We start from the raw sequence: 22946 nt of genomic DNA on the forward strand, positions 1-22946 counted from the left end.
AATTCTTGACGCTGTCACAGGAAGACACGTATGTACACACAAATTCCATTTCACAGTCCTCCTTGCCCCCCAAGCTCAACTCTTTAGGTACAGCTTAAGGAAAATACTTCACTTAAAGATGACCTCCCAGTGCTTTAAGTTTTCCGTAATTTTTCTGCCTTTACAGAGCAATGTTCAGCTGCCAAAATATTACGCTAGGTTCCTGGACACCTTCCAAACATTGGCTGCCTTAGGGTGAAAGTGGCCAGCTTGGTGCAAGCGAGGAGGTACAGGTGCCATAGGGGCAGTTTTTACTGGGTTTTCTATGCCCCCCCCAGAAAAAGAAAGCTGTTCTTTTGTGACTTGGCTCCTACGAGTACATGAAAGGGTTTCAATCAGATAAAACACAAGAAACCGCACCCACCACACCGCACAACCACAGCCAAAGACAACAGGTCCCGTCTCTCTGCTACAGCCATGCAGTCCCAAGGCTGGGGACAACCACGAACCACGCAGTACCCACTCTGCCTTCTACCAGCCCATCCAAAGGGGAAGCTCAGGGTCTCTTGACATGTCCAGCCTACCTCCATCTAGAGAATTCCCAGCAGCAAGACAGAGGATTAGCACGATGAAAATTCAGCAAACCTGGCTCTTCCCCCTAAGTCAAGGCCAGCTATTAAACCTCCTGGAGAATACTCGTTTCCACGGCTGCATGTCCCTGCCTTCTTGCCCTGAGCCCCATCATATCAGGGAGAGTGGAGGCAGGTCAACACAGAGCCACTGAGCACGTGAAATGATGGGCGTACAAGAGCCATATCTTGCAGCTGATGAGCCCCAACGTGCTGCTCCCCGTAACTGGCCTAAAATCAAGACACAGGCACTAAATCCATAAGGCGATGGAAGAAATCCCTTGGCTTTACTAGTGCCTGGGACTTAGCAGAGGGAACCTGCCTCCTGAGGGACCACGGTACCTCTCCAGGGGCACAGACTTTGCCTCTATGCAGACAGGAGAGGCTTGGGCAGACAGACCCCAGCGTGCCAGATATCCCACAGATGCCTCCAAAATGACACTGCGCGTATGCCTGCAGGCGCCTGGCACGACCTGCTGTTTCCAGGAAGGTGTTTGCAAGCTTGTCTAAATGGGCGTCTGCCGGCACAAGGGAACCTTAGAGAGGAATCCATCAATCGGCAGCAGCAGTCGGAGGTCTCGGCCAGGAGGCTGCACATGTAATCTCATTGTCTGCACACCAGCAAAGCCATAAATGCTGGTACCTGTGCCAACGGCACAGAAAAAGACCAGATGCTTGAATGAAGTCATCGCTGTGGTTGGCTGCTTTGTGTATTACAAGTATTGCTGAAGCTGCTCCCGTTCAGTGGCCTCGAGTATCACCCGACAGCGAGATGCACTGTCCCGAGGAACAGTGAAGTCCAGGTGGGCATTAAGGGTCGGATGCTCAGGAGCAAATGCTCCACATCCCATCGCATGTTTGCAGCTGGGGCAGAAACAGGTTGCGTATTGCTATTCTTGATGGACTTACGGCTGCGTGAACAAGGCAGCGAGGTGCTGCCCTTCCTTACCCTTAGTCTCTGCTATAAAAGCACAGTCAAGCATAGCTGCAACAAAGCCATTAGACTAAATTAGTGGTTGTATCTCTCGCCTCCGTGCTGGTGGTGTGCTGCAGTGTGCTCGGTGTCAGGCGAGGAGGTCCGTCCCTCGCAGGGCTGCGGGTGCGTGCCCCTGCGCTGAGCTAGCACAGACCTCTCCCGGATGAGGCTGCCCAGAAGTATCCGGCTCTGCCTTTTGGAGAGAGACAGGGAGAGAAAAGCCCATTCAGAGCAGCCACAGCCTCACCCCAGTCCTAGCCCAGATGAGGGGAAAAAAATAAAAAAAAATCAATTGCTTCATTTTACAAATATTTCCTGCCCGTTTCTTGTAACTGCCTTGTTTGCGAGCTCAGACAGGAACAGGGTCTTTTGGGTAAGTTATTTTCCTCTCTTGACTTGGCTTCCCCAGCCCCCAGCAGAGATGCCGGGTGACCTGCCCCGTTCATACAAGGATGCCACTCACGCGCTCAAGGAGACCGGTAGGATGACCAGAACATCGTGCTTGAGCTCAGCCTCCCGATAACGTTTCCAAAAGCACTTTATCGACAGGAGAACCCGAAGGGCCGTTCTCACAGGTTCCCGGTGGGTGACGGGGAGGGTGCAGTTCCCCCGAGGGGTGTTTCGAGGCAGCCAGGTTGGGCACCTCCGAGGAGCTGCTGTGGGAGCAGCCCCGTTTGCAGCTACGCAGGGCAGGGGGGACCTTGCCCTCGACCCCCGGCAGCAGTTGGAGAAATCCTCCCGACTCACCGTCAGACCCTATCTGGGTGCTTTGTGGCATTGAACAAGATTTTTTAAATCACCACTTTAGGGTCTTTGAGGCTCTGGAATCAATGCTGAAGATCTGTCCTTGGAGGCACTTGTTTGGCTGAACTCTCCCAAGGGCCAGATCCAGGATCCAGAGAGCCTTCTCTGACCTGGTCCTGCTGCCAGATCTATTAAATACTGTTAGCAAGATCTCTTGGATCCAGAGCAGGTTTTTGGGAAGGGACACCGTTTGAGGTCATCTTTTGTTCTGAAAGCAAAATTTGTTACTTAAAAAAAGGAAGAGGAATCCTGCCCTCCCCCACTGGTGCACAGGCACAGCCTCACCTCGGAAAGAGCATCTGGCTGTTTGGAGAAATGAGAGGCACCACTGTTTTCTTTTGACTAATTTGATGATGTTGCAGTGCTCAGAGTGATGAAGCAGAAGGGAAGTTGCTGAGACAGCCCTTTGAGAAATTTCTCCAAAGCTTTTCCAAAAAGAAAGAAAAAAAAAAAAAAACGAGCAAAAGGAAAATTTGTCACTTCGCTCCTTTGAATTTGCTTGGCAGAAGAATCTCTCTGATTTCCCAGGCAGAGATGAGAGATACCACTAGCTGCTGCAATCCCCCGGGGTTTGGATGAACCGATACGGATGCCGATGTCCACATTTCCGATGATGGCTCTTGTGCTGTGACGCCGACAGCAGCACCCTATGCTGTGACCGCGGGGGATGGACTCCTTCCAGGCCCTTGTCCCGGTGGCTGAAAACCCTACGCTTGAGCTTGGGACTGTGTGGGAAGCTCACACGTGCACAGCTCTCTTGCTCTGAGCTTCGGGAGAGAAATACATCCTTTTTACTTTTTTTTCCCTCTCCTGGTGTGTCCTTGGAGACGGCTGCAAGGCTCCGCTGCGCGTTGCTCCTCCTTCCAGTGCTAGAGGTTGGGGTAAATGGCTCTTGCCTCACCTTTCCTTTGCCCCACGGGATACCATACTCCGGAGGGCATTGCATCCTCAGAAGTTAATATTTCCTGGCTCTCATGCCCCTGGGGCAGCTCACAGTCTGCAACGTTGGAAAATGTGCTGGCTGCAGACTCCGCGCCTCGAGGGTTAAAGCAAGGTCTGGCACAACAGCACCCGTTTGAGGGAGAGGCAGGAGAAGGGATCGGGCAAGATCTGGGATTTGCAGGGTGCAGAGGGTGGAGCAGAACTTAGGAAGGAAGTGGGAATGTTGGAAGCAGAAGGAATAACTCCAAAAGGTGGGATGACTCTCTGGAGAAGCAGCAGGGCCAGTGTGCCCAGAGCAGGCAATGGCAGAGCTATCAAAGCAAGAAACCGCTTCCTAAATGAGAAAGGGAAGCTTGAACAACACCGAAGGAAGAGGACAAAAGCCTCACCGACAAGCACGTGGCATGGCTTGAAGAAGGTCTCGCACCCTCAGAAGGTCAGAGCGTCACTGGCCTGTGCCCATTGCTGGGATTAGGCACTAATGAACCGAGCAAGATGCACAGAGCAGCTTTGGAGAGAAGTCTATGAAATATGAGGTTGGTAAATGCCGTTGAGTAGGCGTTGCCAGACAAAGACCTGGGAACAGATCCAAGAGATCCCAAAGTCCCATCGGTATCGTTCGAGATTCAGCCAGCGTCAGATGCAACCTGCAACCGCCACGCTCGTCCCTTCCCAGCCGTGCCCAAAGAGCACCGGGAGGATTCCAGCCTCAGCATCTTATTTGGAGGCCAAACACAGTTCAGGTCTGCCGGGAGAGCACAGACTCGTACATGGGCCATGGGTTTGTCTGCTGGGACCACGTACAAGGAGAACAGCCATCCCATGGGATGTAAGAAGCAGCACCAGCGCAGGGGGCTGAGCAGGTGAAGGGTGCTTTGGAGACTGGTCTGAGAAGGCTCCGCAGGGTTATATTTGGGTGGAATATGCTGTTTGCAGGCACAAAATGCCTCTCTGGATTAGACTGATGTAGTCAGAGTGACGAGGAAGAAGAATCCGCCGAGGGAGAAGGGGAGGGTTATTCACTGCCAAAGCTTCCTACTTCACCGCTTTGCAGAATGGCAATAACATGATAGTTTCAGGGAACCTTTTCATTTCAGAGGTTTTAAAGTTTCATGTCCAAGTACGGAATAATGAAGACATCAGAAATGCAAATGAAATGTTTTGAGCAACACAAAGAGATTTTGGCGGCAGCAAAGGAGGTGGGAGGAAGAGAATTTTCTCTCTGAGAACTGCAAAATTATGGGGTTTGTTCCAATGCAGGATGGAGCCTGAAACCTTGAAACCCTTCATAAACAGAATTCCTGCTCTCAGCACACTTCTCCTTCTCAGGGCTGCTGATGCTGCTTTTTGGACCGAAACTGCCATGTTTCCATCATGCTGTTCATGTTATGGAATAGACCTGAGAAGAAAAATAAATACTGGCAACTCAGTGAGGGGGGAGAGGGAGGGAAGATGGGACATGACAATCTCCCTAGAGCTCAGAGGGAAAAACAGACCTAGGTTAGCTGGCAGTGAGTGAATCAAACTCTATTTTTGTTTTCTAGCCCACGGTGAGCCTCATGGCAGAAATGCCAGCTCGCATCATACCTTGTGCCCCACTTCCATGCTCTGTTTTATGATCGACTTCATCGCAGATGGCTTGAGCCAAGTAGCAGACATTGAACCGTGGCCGCAGCCCATCCCACGGACATGCACCATGGACCCAGGGCACCTTACAGCTGGCAATCAGCAAGAAGCAAAGGCCAGGTGATTGCAGTGACGGGTCCCTCAGGGAGTGCAGACCAGGGGTGCAGGGGATGGAGATGAACTGATTTTTTCCCCCAGTGCAAACTTCACAGTTTCCAGTTTTCCTTGGAAGTAACACGAGAGACATGGGCTGGAAGCCCAAAGTATCAGGTGTAATTTGAATCGTTTTTGGCAAAGCCCACCTTGAACAAGAAGTGTTTGGCTCCTTGTGCATAACCTCAAACTCGTACCATTCCCTTCTGCCCTAGGAAAGCTGTCGCAGCTCTGCGAGCCGGACCGGCTTTGACAAAGTGCTGCAGGCTGTGAAGGTCAGCACCAGGCGAAGACAGACACAGAACAGGATTGGTCCCGAGACCAGCATCTCCAGCTGGATTGACGGTCAAGTGGTCCAGGCTGTAGCTGCCAAGCTCAACCTTGAGTGAGGTTTTGCGCCCTCCTAGTGTCTAGGTAGAGCTCTATTCCTGTTTTGGGTTAACGCCAGCTTTACTTGCTCCCCCCCAGCCTGGAGAAGTCACAGCGTACGGTGTGAGAGCTGCATCAATCTGATAAGACTTGCTTATTTCCTTGGGCATTTCTTTGGCATCGACCAACAGTCTCCCCAGTTATCCACTCCCCATCGCTCCCTGACCCTTCTGCACTTCTCCTACGGACCAAGAAAACTCTCACTGTAGAAGACCTTCACGATGCCCCAGCTCTGTCTGAGACCAAGGCGAGGAGATGAATCATTTCCAGCACGTCGCAGGAGTGGGAGGAGAGCGGCTGAGAAATGCCCTTTACCCTGCAGAGGGGCTCTTGACAAGTTTTCCCTGCAGTATATATCTCCTTTCCCAATTCTCCGCTCTAGCCGAGGTCTCCTCGCTCATACAGAGTTCTACCGCAAGAACGAGGCTGCAGCTTTTCATCAAGCAAAAGACTGAAGACTAATTTTGACCAAAAAGTGGATTTTCAGTCCCAAGGTACACAGATTACATAGATTTTTTTTTTTTTTAAAGGGTATTGAAAAATAAGGTGAGTGGAGTTTTGGTGAAGTACCCACTTTGCTAATATTCTTGCTGGTTCAAGGTCCTTCAGTTTAAGTGAATTCAAAGTGGTTTGGTTTAATGTCCGAGTAGAAGAGACTCCTCAAAGAAAAAACACATTTTTCATCCCTCCTCCCAGCTGGAGCAGAATTTCCTCAGAGACCCTGCAGCTGGTGGGATGGGATGGGGACAGTGGGGGACATGGTTTGAAGGGTGAGGCTGTACCTTGCATCAAAATTCTTCAGATTGTGTCCTCCAGGGGCTTCGCTGGGCTGTGACCCCCAGCTCTATCGCAGCAGTCTTAGCAAAAACAGAGGGACAGAAGGGACTTTTAAGCACCCCTGCACATTTTGTTGGACCTGTAGTCAAGCATAACCCTATCAAGGTCTCAATTCTTTAGTTGCTTAAACCAGGTTCCCCCAGAGATGGGTTGGTGCTGGATTAAAAGACGTGCAGTCTGGGCAGGTAGCCCTCAGCCTTCCAGAGAGCGTGCCGGGCTCGGGGGGTTAAATTGCCTCCTATTGCACAGCAGAGACCAAACCCAACAGTTTCGGAAAGCAGCCAAATGTGCGAGACCTGAGGGTATGTGTGGTGGGGATGTCCCCGAGCGTGCCCTGTCCCACCGCTCTTCCCCAGACGTCTGCCACCCACCGCCGGCACCAAGCTGAGCAGTTGTTTTTTCTCTGACTCAGTGTGACCACCCTAACGGGCTTTGAGTAACCATGTCCTCCGCAGAAAAAAAGGCATAATTTGGGAGAGCGGAAACGACGACGCAAAAACAACTGAAAATTAAAAAAAAGAAGATGGAAAACACACGGTATGGGTGTGATGGGAACGATCGGGAGCTCTGCCTGGGCTCTGCCACTGAGCCGGGCAGGGAACCCACCGCAGGGATCCTGCTCCTCCACAGCTCTGCCTTTCCCCTCTCATTGTTTCTGATAAAAAAAAAAGAATACAATTTTTTTCCCCTCCCTAAGGAAGCAGGTGCAGCAAGGGAGCTTGAAACTACAAATGCCTCTGTCACTGAACCGAGATCACCAGCTTCAGCGAACCCTCCTGAAAAAGCCTCCTGGCTTTTACAGCCAGTCAATAACCGAGGGCAGCCACAACCTACTGCGGCACTTGACACTGCTAAAATGTGTTTGGGGACTTGGGGAAAGGCAACAGAAAAAGGCAACCTATCATTGCTAATAAACAGCCAGGAGATGAGAGTGCTGGTACCAAAAAAAAATAGCTACTAACAACATTTTTGCAAAACACGGAAGGCCACAGGGAGCTGCATTGGCTCCGGAGCAATGGTCTGCATCTCAGGGAAATGCCGAGGAAGATCAGGAGGGCAGCACTATGCACATGGCCCCTTGCAGAAGCAGATATCGGAAATGAAGCAGTTTCACCTGCATGATGAGACTTCACCCTTCTCAAGAAGCCATAGGGCAAGCATCCATATGTCCCCACCCTTGTTATACATGCCGATGCATATTGAAATAATTAGCTTGATCTAGAAAGAGCAGAGGGCATGAACAGGCAGCTCCGCTCTTGTATTTCAATAAAGTTTGGCCATTTCTGAGCTCTCGATGGGAAACGTTTCCTCCCTTACCAGAAGATGGGAGCACCCAAGCAGGTCCCACTACCCTTGCACAGAAGTCCCCTTGGCTTCAGCTGGAGCTGGACTGGGGATCCCCTCTCCCTTCCCCAAGCCAGAGCCTGACTGCCAAAAGTACAGAAGGTTTTGAAACTCATTTCTCCTGGGAAACATCATACTCTGCCGGTCTGACCTTCCTTCTCCCTCTCCGGCAAGTAATCAATAGAAGATTTCAACTGGAGAGCTCTAAAGCAGGATAGCAAGGACAGACAATACCATGAATCTTATTTGGCAGGTGGGGAAACTGAGGCACGGGATTTTGTTTAAACTTAAAACAAATGAGATCGAGAACATGGAACAGAAACAAATCCCAGCCCAGCCCGTGATCCACCACATCACATAGCTCAGCTTTCCATGAGACATTACTCCTGCTGTCTCCCCGATATCCCATGCTTACATCTTTCTCCCTTTCTTCCACCACCTACGCCCAATTTTTCATTACTTTTATCTTCCCCTCGTCAACCACTTCCCCCTTTTTTCACATCCCTTCCTCTCCATCTCCATCCTGCTGTGTCAGACAGCAGTCATTTCTGGAGAGGTGCTCACTGACACCCAAACCAGCCACATTGGGTAGCCAAAACCAGCACATTTCACCAAATGTAAAAAATGTATTTAGGGACCTACCAGTCCACCTGGACTTCTATATCTCTTGTCTCTACCTTGGAGGGTGCATCTCCATCGCTGTCCTTACTGCTGCTCTTCAGGAGATCCAGGACGGGCTCGATTTCTTTGAGCAGTTCATTGTCTTCCACGCCGCCGTTGAGGCAAGGGTGACCACGAGCACCCTCCTTCCCCTTCCCGGCATCCTGCCCTTTGCTGCCAGTAACGACGCCGTTAACGTGGACCATCGGCTCCACCTCCCGCCCGATCTCTTTTGTCCACAGGGAGCCCATGGTGCGGTCGGCTGCTGGCAGCGGCTGCTCTTTGCCGTGCAGGCTTGGGTTGGACAAGTCGACCACCTTCGGAGTCGGGCAGAGGGGTCTGGTGACACGGATGGTTTTCGGCGTCCCGTCGCCTGCGAAAGTGGTCTCCAGGTGAGTGGTGAAGCCCTCGGGGCCCCGCAGGATGAGGACCACGTAGGTCTCGGAGGCGATGCTTCTCAGTATCTCCAGCGCGGTCTCATAGCTCATGTCCACGAGGGGCCTGCCATTGACGGCTAAAATGATGTCCCCAGCCTGGATGAGGCCACTCTGCTCTGCAGCCCCTCCCCGGATCAGATCCGAGATGATGACGGGCGGCTTGCTGACTCGCTCCTTCACCAGAAAGCCGAGGCCGCCCACCTTGCGCTTGAAGAGCCTCACCGAGATGACGTTGGGCTGTATCTGCTGCACGCTGAACACATTCTCTTCCATGGCAGCCCCCCTCTTTGAGCCTGCAGACCAGGACCTCAACACCCACTGAGCGCAGAGAAATTCGCTGTCCGAGATGCTTATCCACGCCGGGGTGGGGAAGGGGCAACTCTTTGGCGTTTGGCCTCACTGCAAAACTCCTCTGGGTTTCGGCTGCAGGCTGGCTTTCTGCAGCATATTCCCTGCTGCCTCTCTCGGAAACGCAGCCTGGGGAAAGCAGGGTATATTACCGGTGGAAAGCAAGGCTAGGGGCAGGGCAGGCAGGGCTGGGCATCGTGCGGCCAAGCAGGGGCTGGAGGGGGCAACATGCCAGCTTTCCAGTCAGGCTCTGGTCCTGCGCTGGGAAGAGAGGGGAAGGCAGCCCGCTCGCTTCACCGACATCCCTGCAAACGGTCCACGAGCTTCTTTATCTAGAAAGGAGGAAGACAAAAAAAAAAAAACAAAACAACAAAAGAGAAAGAAAAGTGAGATAGGGCAGGCGTAAGTGCCGGCTCGGCACGGGGCTCAGCATGCCACAGACACCCACATGCATCAGCCTGTCCCCACAGATGTCATCCCCCGGGCTGCGTTTGGGAGACAGGCTGCAGCCTCCCATTGCTCTGGGCTTTGTTTCCCCCGCTCCCCCTGCAAAAATCGGCACCATCTGTTCGGCGGGGGCCGGGAAAGCGCGGGGGGAGAGAGAGGGAGCCCTGGGAAGGGGCTGCTGGGCAGCCGTGCTCGAACCCTCCCCGCTTTGCCCATGGGTGGCAAGCAAAAACCGCGCAGGTCTGGCAAATGGGTAGAGCCGCGTGGAGCTCAGCGGTGATTTCTGCCAGCTGAGGATCTTGTCTCCCTGTGTTTTCCAGAGTATCCAACAACCCGATGGTCGAGATGGATTAGGGTGACCAGACAGGGGACGTATGTCCCTGCCCAGGAGGAAACCTGGTCCGTAGGTGCTGTCACACCAAGAGTGGTTCGATGCTTCAGGAGAAAGAGTAGCAGCCACAAGCAAAACGAGGCAGTAGAAGAGGACATTCAGCTCCCCTTACCCTGAGTTACAGCAAAGCACTTACAGCGGCAAGTGCTTTTAAGCCTGGCGAGAGGGATCACAGCCTCAGCCTGGCTCAGCTCCTCCTCTCCCCATATTTCAAGCCTGGCACAGGGATACAGGAGGCAAAGCTAGCACTCCCCCGTGCCCAGCCCTGCCATCCAGTTCTGAACAGTTCCCCAAAAAACTGCTTTAGCTGATGGAAAACCATCTAGAGGAGAACATGCAATGAGTTTACCCAGCTCTCGGGGGAACTTCATGCAGCTGGGTATGGCTTTCTACAGCCCTCATGTGGCTTGGGGAGCAATGTCTCATTGACTCCTGATGGGACCCTGGTTCTTACATGCCTACGCTTGTGTTCAATAACTTCAGCTCCCAAACCCTCTCCGTGATCCCCTCCCATTTCTTAGATGCTCTGGAGAACGTTTCTCTCCAGGACTGTGCCCTGACATTTGGCAGCAAGCTGAAATGCAGATGCCTTCTTTTCTTTTTTAAATCTGAATTTTGGGGAGAGAACAGAGGGCACTAGATCTGCAGGCTGGAGCCACTGACATGCCAAGGAAAACGCTCTCCTGTCTCCCAGAAGCAGCACATTCAGGGCAGCATTTGCACGTTCAGACACTGAGAACTGAGCTCCTCTCTGCCAGGAGCTCCCTCCAGCACCCGGATGGGAAAAACAGGGATCTGAGGAGCGGGGCAGTGACACCAGCCCTGGCATTAACTCACTTGAGCATTTTAATCCTCATGTGACGAAGGCTGCTGACCCCAGTTCGGCTTTTTACAGGCGAGTAAAGAATAAAGCAATTAGAGAGCAATAACGCAAGCTGATGGATTTAACCCCTATTGCCCTTCTGCTGCTATTACTCAGTCCTGCAGAGCAGTAGCAGCGTGCAAAGGGTTAAATGCGACCTGAGTAGGTCGGTGGGGAATCACGTCTTCAAGGGCTAATTAACCCGGGCGACATAAGGCCTAATTGCTGGGTGAATTCCCGCAAGTGGCCCCGGCCAGAGGTCACCGGAGCAGGACCTCCGCCAACCGTGATGGCTTGTGCCACCTCGTAGGACTCGGGGCAGCAGAGCAGGACATCTCCTCCAGATCCTCAGGCCACCTGGGGAGGGAAGGTCACATATTTGGGGAGGATGGAGGGAAGCAGAGATCTGCTTCTATAGGGAAGGTCCTGTCCCTCTCCTCCTTCCTTTCCAGCCCTCCATCCTTTCCCCAGCCAGAGCCCGCTTTCACCAGCAGCGCTGGACACAGCAGGACCTTGGCCGAGTCTTCCCCCTCTTTCACGAGCTCTTTGGTGCCAGTGCCAAACCACAGGACCGGCTTCCTTCTCCCTGCCCAGGGTCTGTCTTTTCCTCGCCCTGCTCCCAGCAGCCCACCAGCACGGTCCCTGGATCCCCCAGCCCCTCCACTGGGCCCTCCCCTGCAAACAAGGTCACCATCACCCTGACGTGCGGGCAAGCCACCGATTCACGCAGGACTCATTTCTAACGTATTAGCTGACGCCGTAAGGACGAACGAGGCTTTGAAAGCAGCGTAAGTACCACGCGAGTGCGGGACTGTCAGCTTCCCTTCGAGGGGACAACCCTGTTATTTGCTCTGGACAAATCTGCGGCGCTCACGAACTCCTCGCAGTCGGTGAAGTCTGTGTTCGCATCATGACCATCTCAGAAGGGCCGGGGCCATCTCGGGGACTGCCCGGCATGAGCCCCTGTCACCGCCGGGCATCCCTGGCAGCTCCTGGGGGCAGATGCTCAACAGCTGGAGGAGATGACGCCTTTACCGCAGTGCTTGCAGGGGAGCGGGGTGATGCTGAGCTCACTGGAAAGGGCCCTCACCCGCCTCAAAGAGCTGAGAAACCCCAAAGTGTTTACAGTCCCTCACTCTTCTCCCACCAGGCCAATTTCCAGTTCTTTCCTCCAAAAAACTTATAGCAAAACTTACCATTTGTTACATATATGCAGCTCCAGCCTGCAAGATCCCAGGGAACAACATTATTGCTGGGTGCACATCGTTCCCCGTCCCCGAAACCTGCTGACATCTCAGCATTCCTTTCCTTACAGGCAGGAATAGGAGAAAAAAGTAGATCCTAGGCGATACCTAAGCACCCAGCCAGGGCTTTCTCCAAGATGGGGGTGAGCACCAGCGTGTCCCCCACAGACAAGAGGGTGACTCGCTCCCGGACCTTACACTCTCTCGCCCGTGGGAGGTCGGCGGCCAGTATCTCCCCCCGCCTCAGCTGCAGGCTCTGCAGCAGCAGCCGGGTGCCGGCTGGAAGACAGGGAATGACATTATTTGCCTGTTTAGGATTTTTTTCCCCTCCCTCTAACTCAAGCCTTTTCTTTCCTTTTTCTCTGCTGCTCCCCAGAGTAAGAAAGGTCAGAAAAAAGCAAGAAAGCAGAGGGGCAGGCAAGGAGATTGAAGGCAACCTGCCTCTAAGCCCCTGACCCTTCTGCTCCTTTGGGGAAGAGTTGGACAAGCATTTTCGTAGAATCATAGAACCATTTAGGTTGGAAAATAACGTTAAGATCGTTGAGTCCAACCGTTTTCCAGCTATGAAACCTTGCACAAACTCAGACTGAAGATGGGAGGGAGAGGCAGAAGTTCAGGGCACGAGAAGGCAGCAGGAGACACCCGGGAGCGCAGGGAAGACTTCCCCAGACACCCAGCGTGGGTCAGGGCTTCCCCCATGCCCAGCTCCCAGGGTGTCCCGGGACATCTGCAGGTCTAGTGCCAGAGGGGACACGTTTCAGATGAAACCTGAAGCATTCAACCCCGTGCGAAGTGACGGGGAGACGCCGGCTGTTTGCAGCGCGGGTGGCTGAGCTGTGCTCAGCTCTGCCGAGTTCAGTTCTCCCTACGAGCGTCATTAAGAGTCTGATTTATGAACCCAAGAGCAGTAGTACATTTGCGTGGTCGTACATTTAAAGCTACCGGAGGTGTCACGTCTAAGTCCTTAAAACCGGTGAGAGCAATGCGGTGAGCAGAGTTTCACTGGGGTGAGTGCTACTCAGGTGGAAACGCTTACTTCACCCCTGAAAGACAGCTGGGAGATGGCCGATGCCATGGGCTCCCTGCCGAGACACCCCGCTTGAATAAACAACCACGGATGGTGCCATCCCACTCCCTGCCTCGGTTTCCCTCCCCTTCCAAAGCATAAAACCAACTGAAATTACAGAAGAGCAACAAACCCCACAGAGCTGCAAACTTGTAGCACCTCAGACAAGCGTTACAAAAAGCGTTAACTCTGATCTCGACACCGATCCACGCTGACATTGCTTGTTTGGAGGCTTTAATCAGTGTGGAGAAGAGCAGCAGAACAGGCTCCCCTACAGCAGCGACGAAGGCATTCGCTTAACAAACAAGCCCTATGAAAAGCAATAACGAAAAGCTTTTAGAGTCGCCAGACAACATTCCGAGCAACAAACTCCAGCACATATGTTAATTGGATGATTTGATTTAGAAAGCAAAGCAGAGGAGAAATCAATCTTAGGAGCTTAACACAATCTCTTAACTCTCCCAGCCAGGAGCTGCAGGCTACGGCGAGCTAGGATGTACCCAACACCAGCCCTTCAGTGTGGGCACTTGGGTTGCCCTTGCCCTCGCAAATCAATTTTGAGTCTTGTCTTCGCTGCGGTAATGGCTTACGTTTCTATGTGCCAGCTTTAAATGGACACCATTGTCCTATTTAATTAGTTTTCATGGGATTTATAGCATTCAATGAAGAAGCCCAGGGCTGATGGATTTATGCCCGTTTAATTTTTATGACCCATGGAGCATCAGTGAATCTGATGAGGAGCAATGGGATGCAACATATGCACAGTTACTGTAAACCTGCATGTTTGTGCATCTGAAAACAGAGCATTAAAGTGATTCACTGGCAGCCGGCTTGCTCGTGCCAGCAGTTCTGCACTCAACTCCCGTTCGGCTCAGACCGACGCCGTGATATGTCTATGTACATGGCCTTTTAATCCTGAGAATATATAGACAATGTTCCCCCAGCTACCTCTAATTATCTCTAATTATCCATCTCCCACCAACCTTGCCAAAATCCGCCTGGGAAGGAGCGAGCCCTTTTTCCTTCACAACCAAAAGACGCGCTTCGCTTCTCCCTTCCCATCCCCAGCGCACGAGGCTGGGAAGCGCCTATTTCACCTGGGCCGTGACATTTTCTTCACCCCCAATAAACCTGATTTACACATAGGAGTGAATTAACTAAGAGGCACTTTGCCATCTGTACAACACCCTGGTGCCAGCGCCCAGTGATGCTGCAGAGCTGCTGGACCGCTCCAGGCAGCCACGGGAACCTGCGGGCTCGGGAAGGATGCTGCCGAAGGGATGAAGTGCCGAGGTCTCAGCCCTGGAGACCCCCTCGCCTCCCCTGTGTCAGCAGGGCACGGGTGTTTGCATTGAAAACATGCCTATCACTGGTAAAAGAACAGTTAATAAAATAAATGCTTGCTTTCTGATATAAATAAATCTATGTCCATTCCCTGAGCGGGTTCATTTGCCTCTAATCAGAGGGTTGCTTTCTGCAAAGCAAAACAATACACATTGCTCGTGGCCATATCATTGGGCTGAAGCTGCCCCAAGACCTGCACATTTATCCAACTCCTGGCGCTTGCTTTTGTGTTCATCCCAACCGTTCCTCTCCAGGGAACTAAACAGCTGAAGAAAGCCTGGTTCTGCCGGTGCAAGCAGCCACCGGCACGCTTTCTAGGCAGTTGGACTAGATGATCATTGTAGGTCCCTTCCAACTGAAATCTATTCTATTCTATTCTATTCAGGCCAGTGTCCTGCACACTCCTAGTCATGGAGCAGCAACGCTAGAGGAGGCAGAACCTGCACCGAGCCTTTGCTATAATTTAATGAGGTCCCTCGTCCCTCTCCCCTTCGCCCCATCTGATACGAACCGCACCTCTCCAAGCAGACCGCAGGCAATACATTTTAATGTTGCCAAGACAACTGTGTTGACAAAATTCCCTTTTTTTTTAGATGACAGAAACGAGGTTTTGTTTTAATTTGGAGTTCAAGGTTTAGCATATTTCAGTAACACACCTGCCATTTCTCCTTTACTGTTTTGTACAATATTCTCTTGGCGCCTGTGGTGTGCGGCTGAAACGGAGTTTAGATAAAACCACCACTATCTGTCAATTCCACCACTAACCCCGTCTAAAACTGATGTTCTTATTAGGGCTCGGCCCATCTGTAAAACATAAATTTCACCGCCCTCAATTTGCCGAGAGGATCGGAATTACACCAGCGATTCCAGCTTGACAAATGGGACCCGTGTTAACACAACACCACTTTGTCCTAAATGACAAAATAGGTAGATAGGAAATAAATGAGAAAATGCCACTTGATGGATGATCTCAAAATCCAGTCGCAGCACAAGAGGGGAATCGTGGCTTCATTTAGAAAAAAAGAAAAAGGGAATTTAAAAATCGCAGCAGGTTGGCTGGAGCTGTAATAGCTCCAGAGCCGCCAGCCGGCATCAATAAAGTCAGCGGCAGAGCTCTCGGCTCAGAGTCAGTCCAGGAATTAAACTCCTGGCTCGTTTCAGCAGCTCACGTTCCCATCCCCTCCTTTGCTGCTGACACCCCAAAATCCTTCTAGCATGGTGTTAAATTTTTCCACTCTAACAAGCCAGTGGGAGAAGTAGCCCAATTAGGACACTAAATAGCAATAAACCTTATTGTCACTGACTTTCATAAAGAGTGACTCATATCACTATTTAAAGACCTCGGGAAAACATCAGGCTCCTCACAGCACAAGCCTGGGTTCCTTGGTCTGGAGGCACGAGCCTCCTGCCAGGTCCCCGTGAAAGGCTGCCGCTGAAAAGGCTGCTGGGTTTTCTCTCTCCCCTGAGCATCGCTACCGTCTCTCTTCAACATTGAAAGGTGCAGGAGGACTAGAGGTGTGATTCCCCACCAATTAATCTGGTACGCGGAGTCAAAGCAGAGCTCTCGCCCTCTTTGCACCGGCATTCTCGATGACTGTGCAAGGCAAAAAGCGAAGATAATTTGTTCCCCCGAGTTTCTGTCTGCGCTTTTCTTAGGGTTTTGCTTTAGCACTTGTTGCCATAGTATCAACGGCGGTGGCAAAGTTCTCTGGGGGCCTCCTGGGACCCGTTCCTTGTCCCACTGAGGGCTCTGGCTCTAATTCGGGCAGGATTGCGGTGGGGGAATGTAGAATTTTCTGCTTCCTAATTTTTGCTAAAGGCACTGCCAGCAAGAGCGAGGCCGTTCCTTAGAAGCAGCATCAGCCCCATCATCCTCACTCTGCCAGCATCCCTGAACATGGGGCTGGGCGCGGGGCACTGTGGAAAGCAAGCCATGAGTGAGGGGAATGGAAACGGGCCCCGATCCTCACCGGTTCCTGGGGCTTTTCCCCTTCTCCCATGGGACAGTCCCATGCTGGTGATGCTGCCTTGGGCTGAAGCAGCCTCAGCCCCTGTCTTTTCCCTGTGCCAGAGGAGAAGATTTTGGCTTCCCAAGACCCTGCTCCTCAATACTGGCATCATGGGGAGAGGCAGCAGTGGGGCAGGCTGTCCCAGCAGGGTCACGGTCCCACTGCACTGCAGAGGGTCTGGAGCCCTTGGCCGAGACGTGCCAGTGATATTTCCAAGGATGTGTTCATTTTGATGGCGTTTGGGGATGAAGGATGGGTCCTGCTTTGAAAAGACTGAGCTTTGATGACTTTCAAGGCATGGAAGAACTGCACGTTTTCAGCATATCTGAAAACATAAGCCTGAGACTCTGCAAAATGGGATTAAGACAAGCCTACCTTAGAAGGGCATTGCAAGATCTCATTAAGCATTTCCGAATTGTCATGTAAAAGAGAGGCTATGGAAAGAATTGCCTGAACATAAATACCTCTGGTTTTGTATATACACACACAGAGTACTTGCAGGTTTCCATGCTCTGCATATAGAACTAACATACTGATAACATATGGGCTTTCCAGACCGCCTGTTTCTCGTGCCCGCAGCCAGATCCCGAGCACGTGCTTGGTGTCATATTGGTACTTCGCTCCGCTTGCTTTACAGCTGCCAAGTAGGGTGGCAGTGCAGGGTGCATTGGGTCAGGTATCGCACACAGCCCATCGCAGAATTAATTTGGAACAAGCAGATGGAAGTAACCACGCTTTCAGCCGGCTTCAGCCAGACAGTGGCTTACAGATACTTCCCTCTTCGGGACACAATATGTTTATTTTCGGCTACATACGAGAGATCAGATCAGGCATATAGATTTGATTTAATGCACAGATACAATCAGAACAGCGTGAGTAGAGCAAAGGCATTTTAGCTTCATTTGGAGACTCCTCTCAAAACCGGTCCCTTGCTATCAGGGTTGTATTTCTTTAGTAAAAATCGATGGTATCAACAAGTATCAAACAATATTCTCATCACTCAGGAAAGGTAAATGCTAATCTATGCGAGCCAAGCTCATGTGACTTATCAGTTACTATATATAGTTGTTTTCAGGCACTGATTTAGGCAATCTGGCAGATTTCCTAAGCCTTTGTACAGATACACTACCGAAATGGAAAATACAAAATACACAAGCAAAGCAGGGGAAAAAACAAAAATCTGACAGGGCCAAAATGCCCCTGAGGGTCAGGGAGGACCAACCCCTCCCCATCAGCAGACACACAACATTAATTGCAAGTGAGGATTCAGCCCAAACCCCTCTGCCTAAGATGGCCTCTCCAGTACTCGCTCACGATCGCCGCACTGACAGAGGGAATAAACAGAATTCAAAGGGCACAAGGACTTGTCCCTCTCCTTTGCTCATGAGGGAATGTAATGCTTCTCCCAGCGCAGGTATCCAATTAGAGAAATATCCCCTCAAAACCCATGTCTGCGTAAGAAGAGACTCTGTACTGGGAGTTTGTTTGCAAACATATGCACGTTTTAAAACTGGAGAGTATATGACTAAGTTTGTAGCATCTTTAAGAAAATATTCTGGGTAATACAAGCTAAAATAAAATAGAGGGGGGAAGAAATTGCTGATGCAAACCCAAATTCTTTGAAATAAGACTTCCCCACCTCAGATCTTTAACAGAAAAGGCACAGCCAGCCAAGATGTGCAGGTAGAAATCGCTGGGAGAGTGCTATTTTGAACAGCCCCCCTGCCCCAAAAGCCTCCCCACAGCTTTTGTGTGATCATCCCTGTAGATCTCGTTCTGCCAACTGCCTGAACCATCAGCATTTGGGCACGTAGAAGAGGAAGAGGAGCTGGCATTTAAAGCATTTAAAGCAGTCAAGCCCCCGACCACTGCAATTGCCCCCTGCAACCTCCCACATCTCCCGCTCCAGACAGCCTGTGCTCCCACGGGAGGGAAGGAGACACTTCTCCTCCATTTCAGTGAGAGGCGGATCAGCTCCTCGGGGACTCAGCAGATAATTGTCAAGTTGCCTGCCAGAATTTCCTCCTGACAGTCATAACTTGAAAGCGTTGGAAGAAAATGTCTGCACCTGGGCTGTGGAGTCAGCGCGCTCGGGGAGCGCGGAGCTGAGGCGGGGAAAGGTTCTGCGGGACTGGAGCTGGATGGGGTGATGCACACCCACCCCAGCACCAGATGCGCCAGATGTGCGGGTACAGAGGTCTCTTTTCCTCTTGCTTTGCCAGTAAAAACCCAAAGCTTTCTACTATCTACTGGAAACCGAGCCGAGAGCGAGACCACAGGCAGGGCAAGCAGGGTTCATCTCCTTTGATCCCTGCGACAACAGCTCCCTTCTGCATTTCAAGCGCAGCCCGAGGGGACTGTCGAGGTTCTTGGTGCACGGGTGGGGAGAGGGAAGGGGCAAGATCCGGACTGACCCCCAGCTCTCCCTGAAGGACAGGGGACAGCCGTGAGCGGGACATCCCAGGGCTTCTCTCGAAGGCTGGAGCCTCATCGGGGTGTCTCTTCCCCACCCCAGCCTGGATGAGGATCTTGCCCCCCCCCCCCCCCAAGTGCCCCAGGGACGGCGCGGACATCCCGACCCCTCGGGACAGAGGGAACAGGAGACGCAGGACCCTCCGTGGGTCACCCCCCTCTCCCCCAAACCCCAGCACTGGGGGGGGGGGGGCATCTCCTGCAGCCCCCCCCCCCGCCGGTGACCGGGCTGTTGCGGGGGGGGCGGGGGCTCCGGTCGGGCGGCGGCGCCCGCAGCGTTCAGCACCCGGGACAGCTCCGGCACCGCCCGCCGCGGGGGGGGGGACACGAACCTCCCTGCCCGCCCCCCCCCCCGGGAAACTGCCTCCCCCCCACCAGCATACCCCCCCCCCCAGGGAAAAACTGCCTCCCACCGAGGAAAACTGCCCCCTCCCTGGGAAAACCGCCCCCCCTGCCCTCCCCGGACAGATTGCATCCACCCCCCCCCCGCTCCGCGCCTGCCCCGGCTCCTCGCCCTTCCCTCCCCGGGCAAACTGCCGGCTGTCCCGGGCACGCTGCCCGCCTGCTCCCGCCTGCCTTCCCCGGCCAAACTGGCCGCCTGCTCCTGCCTTCCCTCCTGTCCCCCCCCCCACGCCATCCCCCTCGCCTCCTGCCCCTGCTGTACCCGTCCCCGTCCCCCCCCCGGTAAACTGCCCGCCCGTGCAAGCGGCCCCCCACTCGCCCCATCCAAACTTGCTGCAAAGAGTTGCGGGGGAGGGAGAGAAAAGCCAGCTTCGCTCCGTTCCCGCAGCTGGCTCAGCCCCAGCGCCCCCCCCCCCAGCCCGAGGGACACCGGGGGGAGCCGAGCACGGAGGCGGCTGGAGGAAGTTTGCAGCGGAGCCCCGGGGTGCGGAGGGCTGACACCCACGGTGGGGGGGTGGCCCGGGGGGGAGCCGCTTTTCGGGTACCTCCGCCGAGCCCTGGGGCTCCTACAGCCGGAGGCAGAGGACCCCCCCCCCCCCCCCGACCTCCCCCGGCCAAGGGCACGGCGGAGCGGCTCAGCCCCGGTGCCCCGAAGAGGCGGCGGGGAGAGCTTCCCACGGGCGTCCGAGGGAGCGCACGGTCCCGCGGGGCTCCGCGGCCGGTCCCGCACCCCCTGCCCCGCCGCAAAGTTTCCCGGAGAAGCGGCGACCGGTGCGGGGCTGGGGGCAGCCCGCCCGCCGCCCCACCTACCGTGCGGCGGAGAGGAGCCGTTCCCGTCCCCGTTCCCGTTCCCGTCCCCGTTCCCGGTTCATCCCTCCCGGCGGCTCCGGAGGGACGGAGCCCGGCGCGGCGCTGGGCTCGGCTGGGAAGGAGCCAGTCCTCGCTGCGCCCCTTTATCCCAGCATCACCGAAACGAATCCGCTTTGACGTCCAACCAGGGTTTTTATGGGTGTGGAGCGAGCCGGTGCAGCCCTCATTAGGAGACACTCTGCTCTCCAAATCATACATCTTTTATATAACCTCATTTCCAGCGTGGCTTTTCTTCCTCCTCCCTCCCCTTGCCGGGGAGCATCACCCCCCCCGCCCCCCGAAGCTCCCCCCCCCCCCAATTAAAGAGCCGAGAGACACACACCCCCCCCGGCCCCCACTTGTTGCCGGGATGCTCCGCAGCCCGCCAGCCTGCCTTAGCCTGCCCCGGCTTCCCTGCCCAGTCCTGCTCCACCGGCAACCGCCTCCCTGCCCCTGGAAAGCTGCAGCCCCCCACCTTCCTGCTCCCAGCTGGGTTGTGCTCTGAGGGCTGCAGAAAAGCCCCCTCTTTCCCTGACAGTAGGCAGCCCCCTCCTGCCAGCTCTGCCCCTGCCCTCTCTGTGCCCAGGGCAGGTGGCATCAGCCCCGCCGGGATCCCCCAGTGCCCCCAGTCCTGAGCTGGGCAATGCCGCAGGCTGAGGGCAGCCCTGGCCCTTTCCCAGCTGCCTGTACCTCTGCTGCCAGAGCCGAGCCTGGGCTGCACACACGGGGGAGAGCGAAGGGGTTCCTCCTCACCCCGTTTCCCCTTCTGACTCTTTACCTGCCCCCGATGAGGCCCAGCGCAGACCGAGGCTTGACATCAACCTCCAGGCTTTGCAATTGTGCTCATTCCCATGGCAACAACAAACACACAATTATAGATATATAATATTATATAAACCCAAGCTGGCTCTCGGGCAGGAGTGCGAGGTTCACCTGCTCGCAGCCTCCTCCCAAGCCACCGAGGCAGCTCCCACCGGAGCCCGCATGGAGAAGCGGCTTCAGCCTGGTAAAGATGCACAGCCCGTGGATGCCCGGCAGCTCTGGGATCCAGCCACCTCGGGCAGCCCCGGCCTGCCTGCCCCGCTGCCTCTCCGGAGGCAGGCAAATAAAGCACAGCACAGCAGGCGATTCAATTACAAAACTTCCCACAGGGAAGAGGAAACCGAGCAGCCCTGTTCCTTCTCGGCACACAGGGAGTTTTGCAGAGGTGGTAAAGGGGAGAGGATAGGCAAATGCAGCAGCAGAATCGGGGCTGGGGCCACTTTCCCCATAGCCCCCCCTCCCCAGACTACCCATACATCAAGCTGTAACACACTGTCTGGGGCTAATGAAAACATGATTACGCCTATTTAGATGCAGGAGGACTAATCTAATAGTAAGCTACCCAACGACATCTGCTCTGATCCATCGGGCAGGGAAACCTGCCCCGTGGAGGGATGAGTAGGTGCACTCCTGCAAAGAAGGGCTTCAAGACCCAGGCTGAAAATTGCCAGCCCAGGCTAAGAGAAGTCCAAAACCTTCTGCTTTCAGGGCTCACATCTTTGAGCACAGCCTTAGTGCTGCAGGGCTGTGTGTGCTGGTGATTATCAGGGAAGCTGGACCCATCCGCCTCGGATGCAGGTGCAGACAGACAGGGGTGATCGTAGTGTGGCTGGAGGTCCGGCTCACGCAAGGCTGGTGGGTGCGATGGCACCCGCGTGGTGTTCGAGGGGACTCCGCTCTGCCAAAGCCACCCTGCCACACGACATGAGCCACCAGCACCTCGCTGCTCTTCTGCCCTCCTGCCAGTGAGGCAGATCTGCAGGAGGCAAAACCATGGTGGGGAAACAAAGCCCTGACTGCTGGGGTGCTTGGATGCAGGGGAGCGGGGTTCCCTGCGCTAATCCTGGACCCGGCTTTGGCAGCGCAACTCACGCAGCCCACCGCCGCAGCCTGCAGCTGCACCCTTGGCAGGATCCCAGCCCTCCCCACTAGCCCGGAGCTTCAGGGAACCCGCTGAGCTGTGCTCATCGGTGAGCCACGTCCTCACCAGGGCACCGCAGCGCTTCCTTCACCTGCTGAAAACTTAATGGGACAATGCTCATTTTTGTATCATCTGGAGCTTTGCTGAAGCCCGTAAATCCGGGCAAGCCAGGAGCAAAGTGTCAGTATGAGAATGGAGCTGCCGGCCTGTGCGTGTCCTGTGGATCCCCCTGAGCCAGGGAGGAGCCCCAGGTAGCCTTTCCCTCCAGCCGGTAGCCATGAGTCAGCCCGGAGAGGAAGGGTTGGAGGTTCATAAACAACTAATGAGACAGATGTTGGTCCTGGAATGGAGAAGGTGGAGCGAGACCCTCTCCAGCCCATCTGCACCCAGTGAGCCCATTCCCACACAGCTCTTGGTGTGACAGCAAAGGTTTGCACCTTCCTTCCTCCAGCAAATAGCATTTGTGGACAGGATTTCTCCACAGGGAGCATGTTCCTGTAATCCTGCCTCATCCTACTTGGGTAGCCGAGAGCCCTGGAGAAGAGAGCCCAGCTCTGGAGAAGCCCCCCCATGCCCAGCCCCGCGGAGCCAGCCTCGTCCATGGAAGTTGCTTCCCCCCTTCTCACAGCTGGCAGCAAACGCAAGCGGTGCTACCGACCAAGTTATCCCCCAAAACTGCTCGGAGGAGGGAAGAGCCTCCTCCCTGCCCCTCGCACAGCTGCTCCCCGGTTCC

The 22946-nt window shown here is 54.1% G+C and overlaps 1 protein-coding gene across 1 annotated transcript in view; it reads right to left on the minus strand.

Moving 5' to 3' along the window:
- Window positions 1-20345, minus strand: part of NOS1 (nitric oxide synthase 1) — a 59763-nt gene extending 39418 nt beyond the window's left edge. The window contains exons 1-2 of the mRNA XM_052797383.1: window positions 20212-20345; window positions 8362-9496 (exon numbers count right to left, since the gene is read on the minus strand). Of these exons, the coding sequence (XP_052653343.1) occupies window positions 8362-9089 (728 nt within the window). The 5' untranslated portion in view covers window positions 9090-9496; window positions 20212-20345. The remainder of the gene's footprint in view (window positions 1-8361; window positions 9497-20211) is intronic.
- Window positions 20346-22946: the final 2601 nt, after the last annotated feature.

Source organism: Harpia harpyja, chromosome 9 (assembly GCF_026419915.1).
Source record: "Harpia harpyja isolate bHarHar1 chromosome 9, bHarHar1 primary haplotype, whole genome shotgun sequence".
NCBI classification, from domain to species: domain Eukaryota; kingdom Metazoa; phylum Chordata; class Aves; order Accipitriformes; family Accipitridae; genus Harpia; species Harpia harpyja.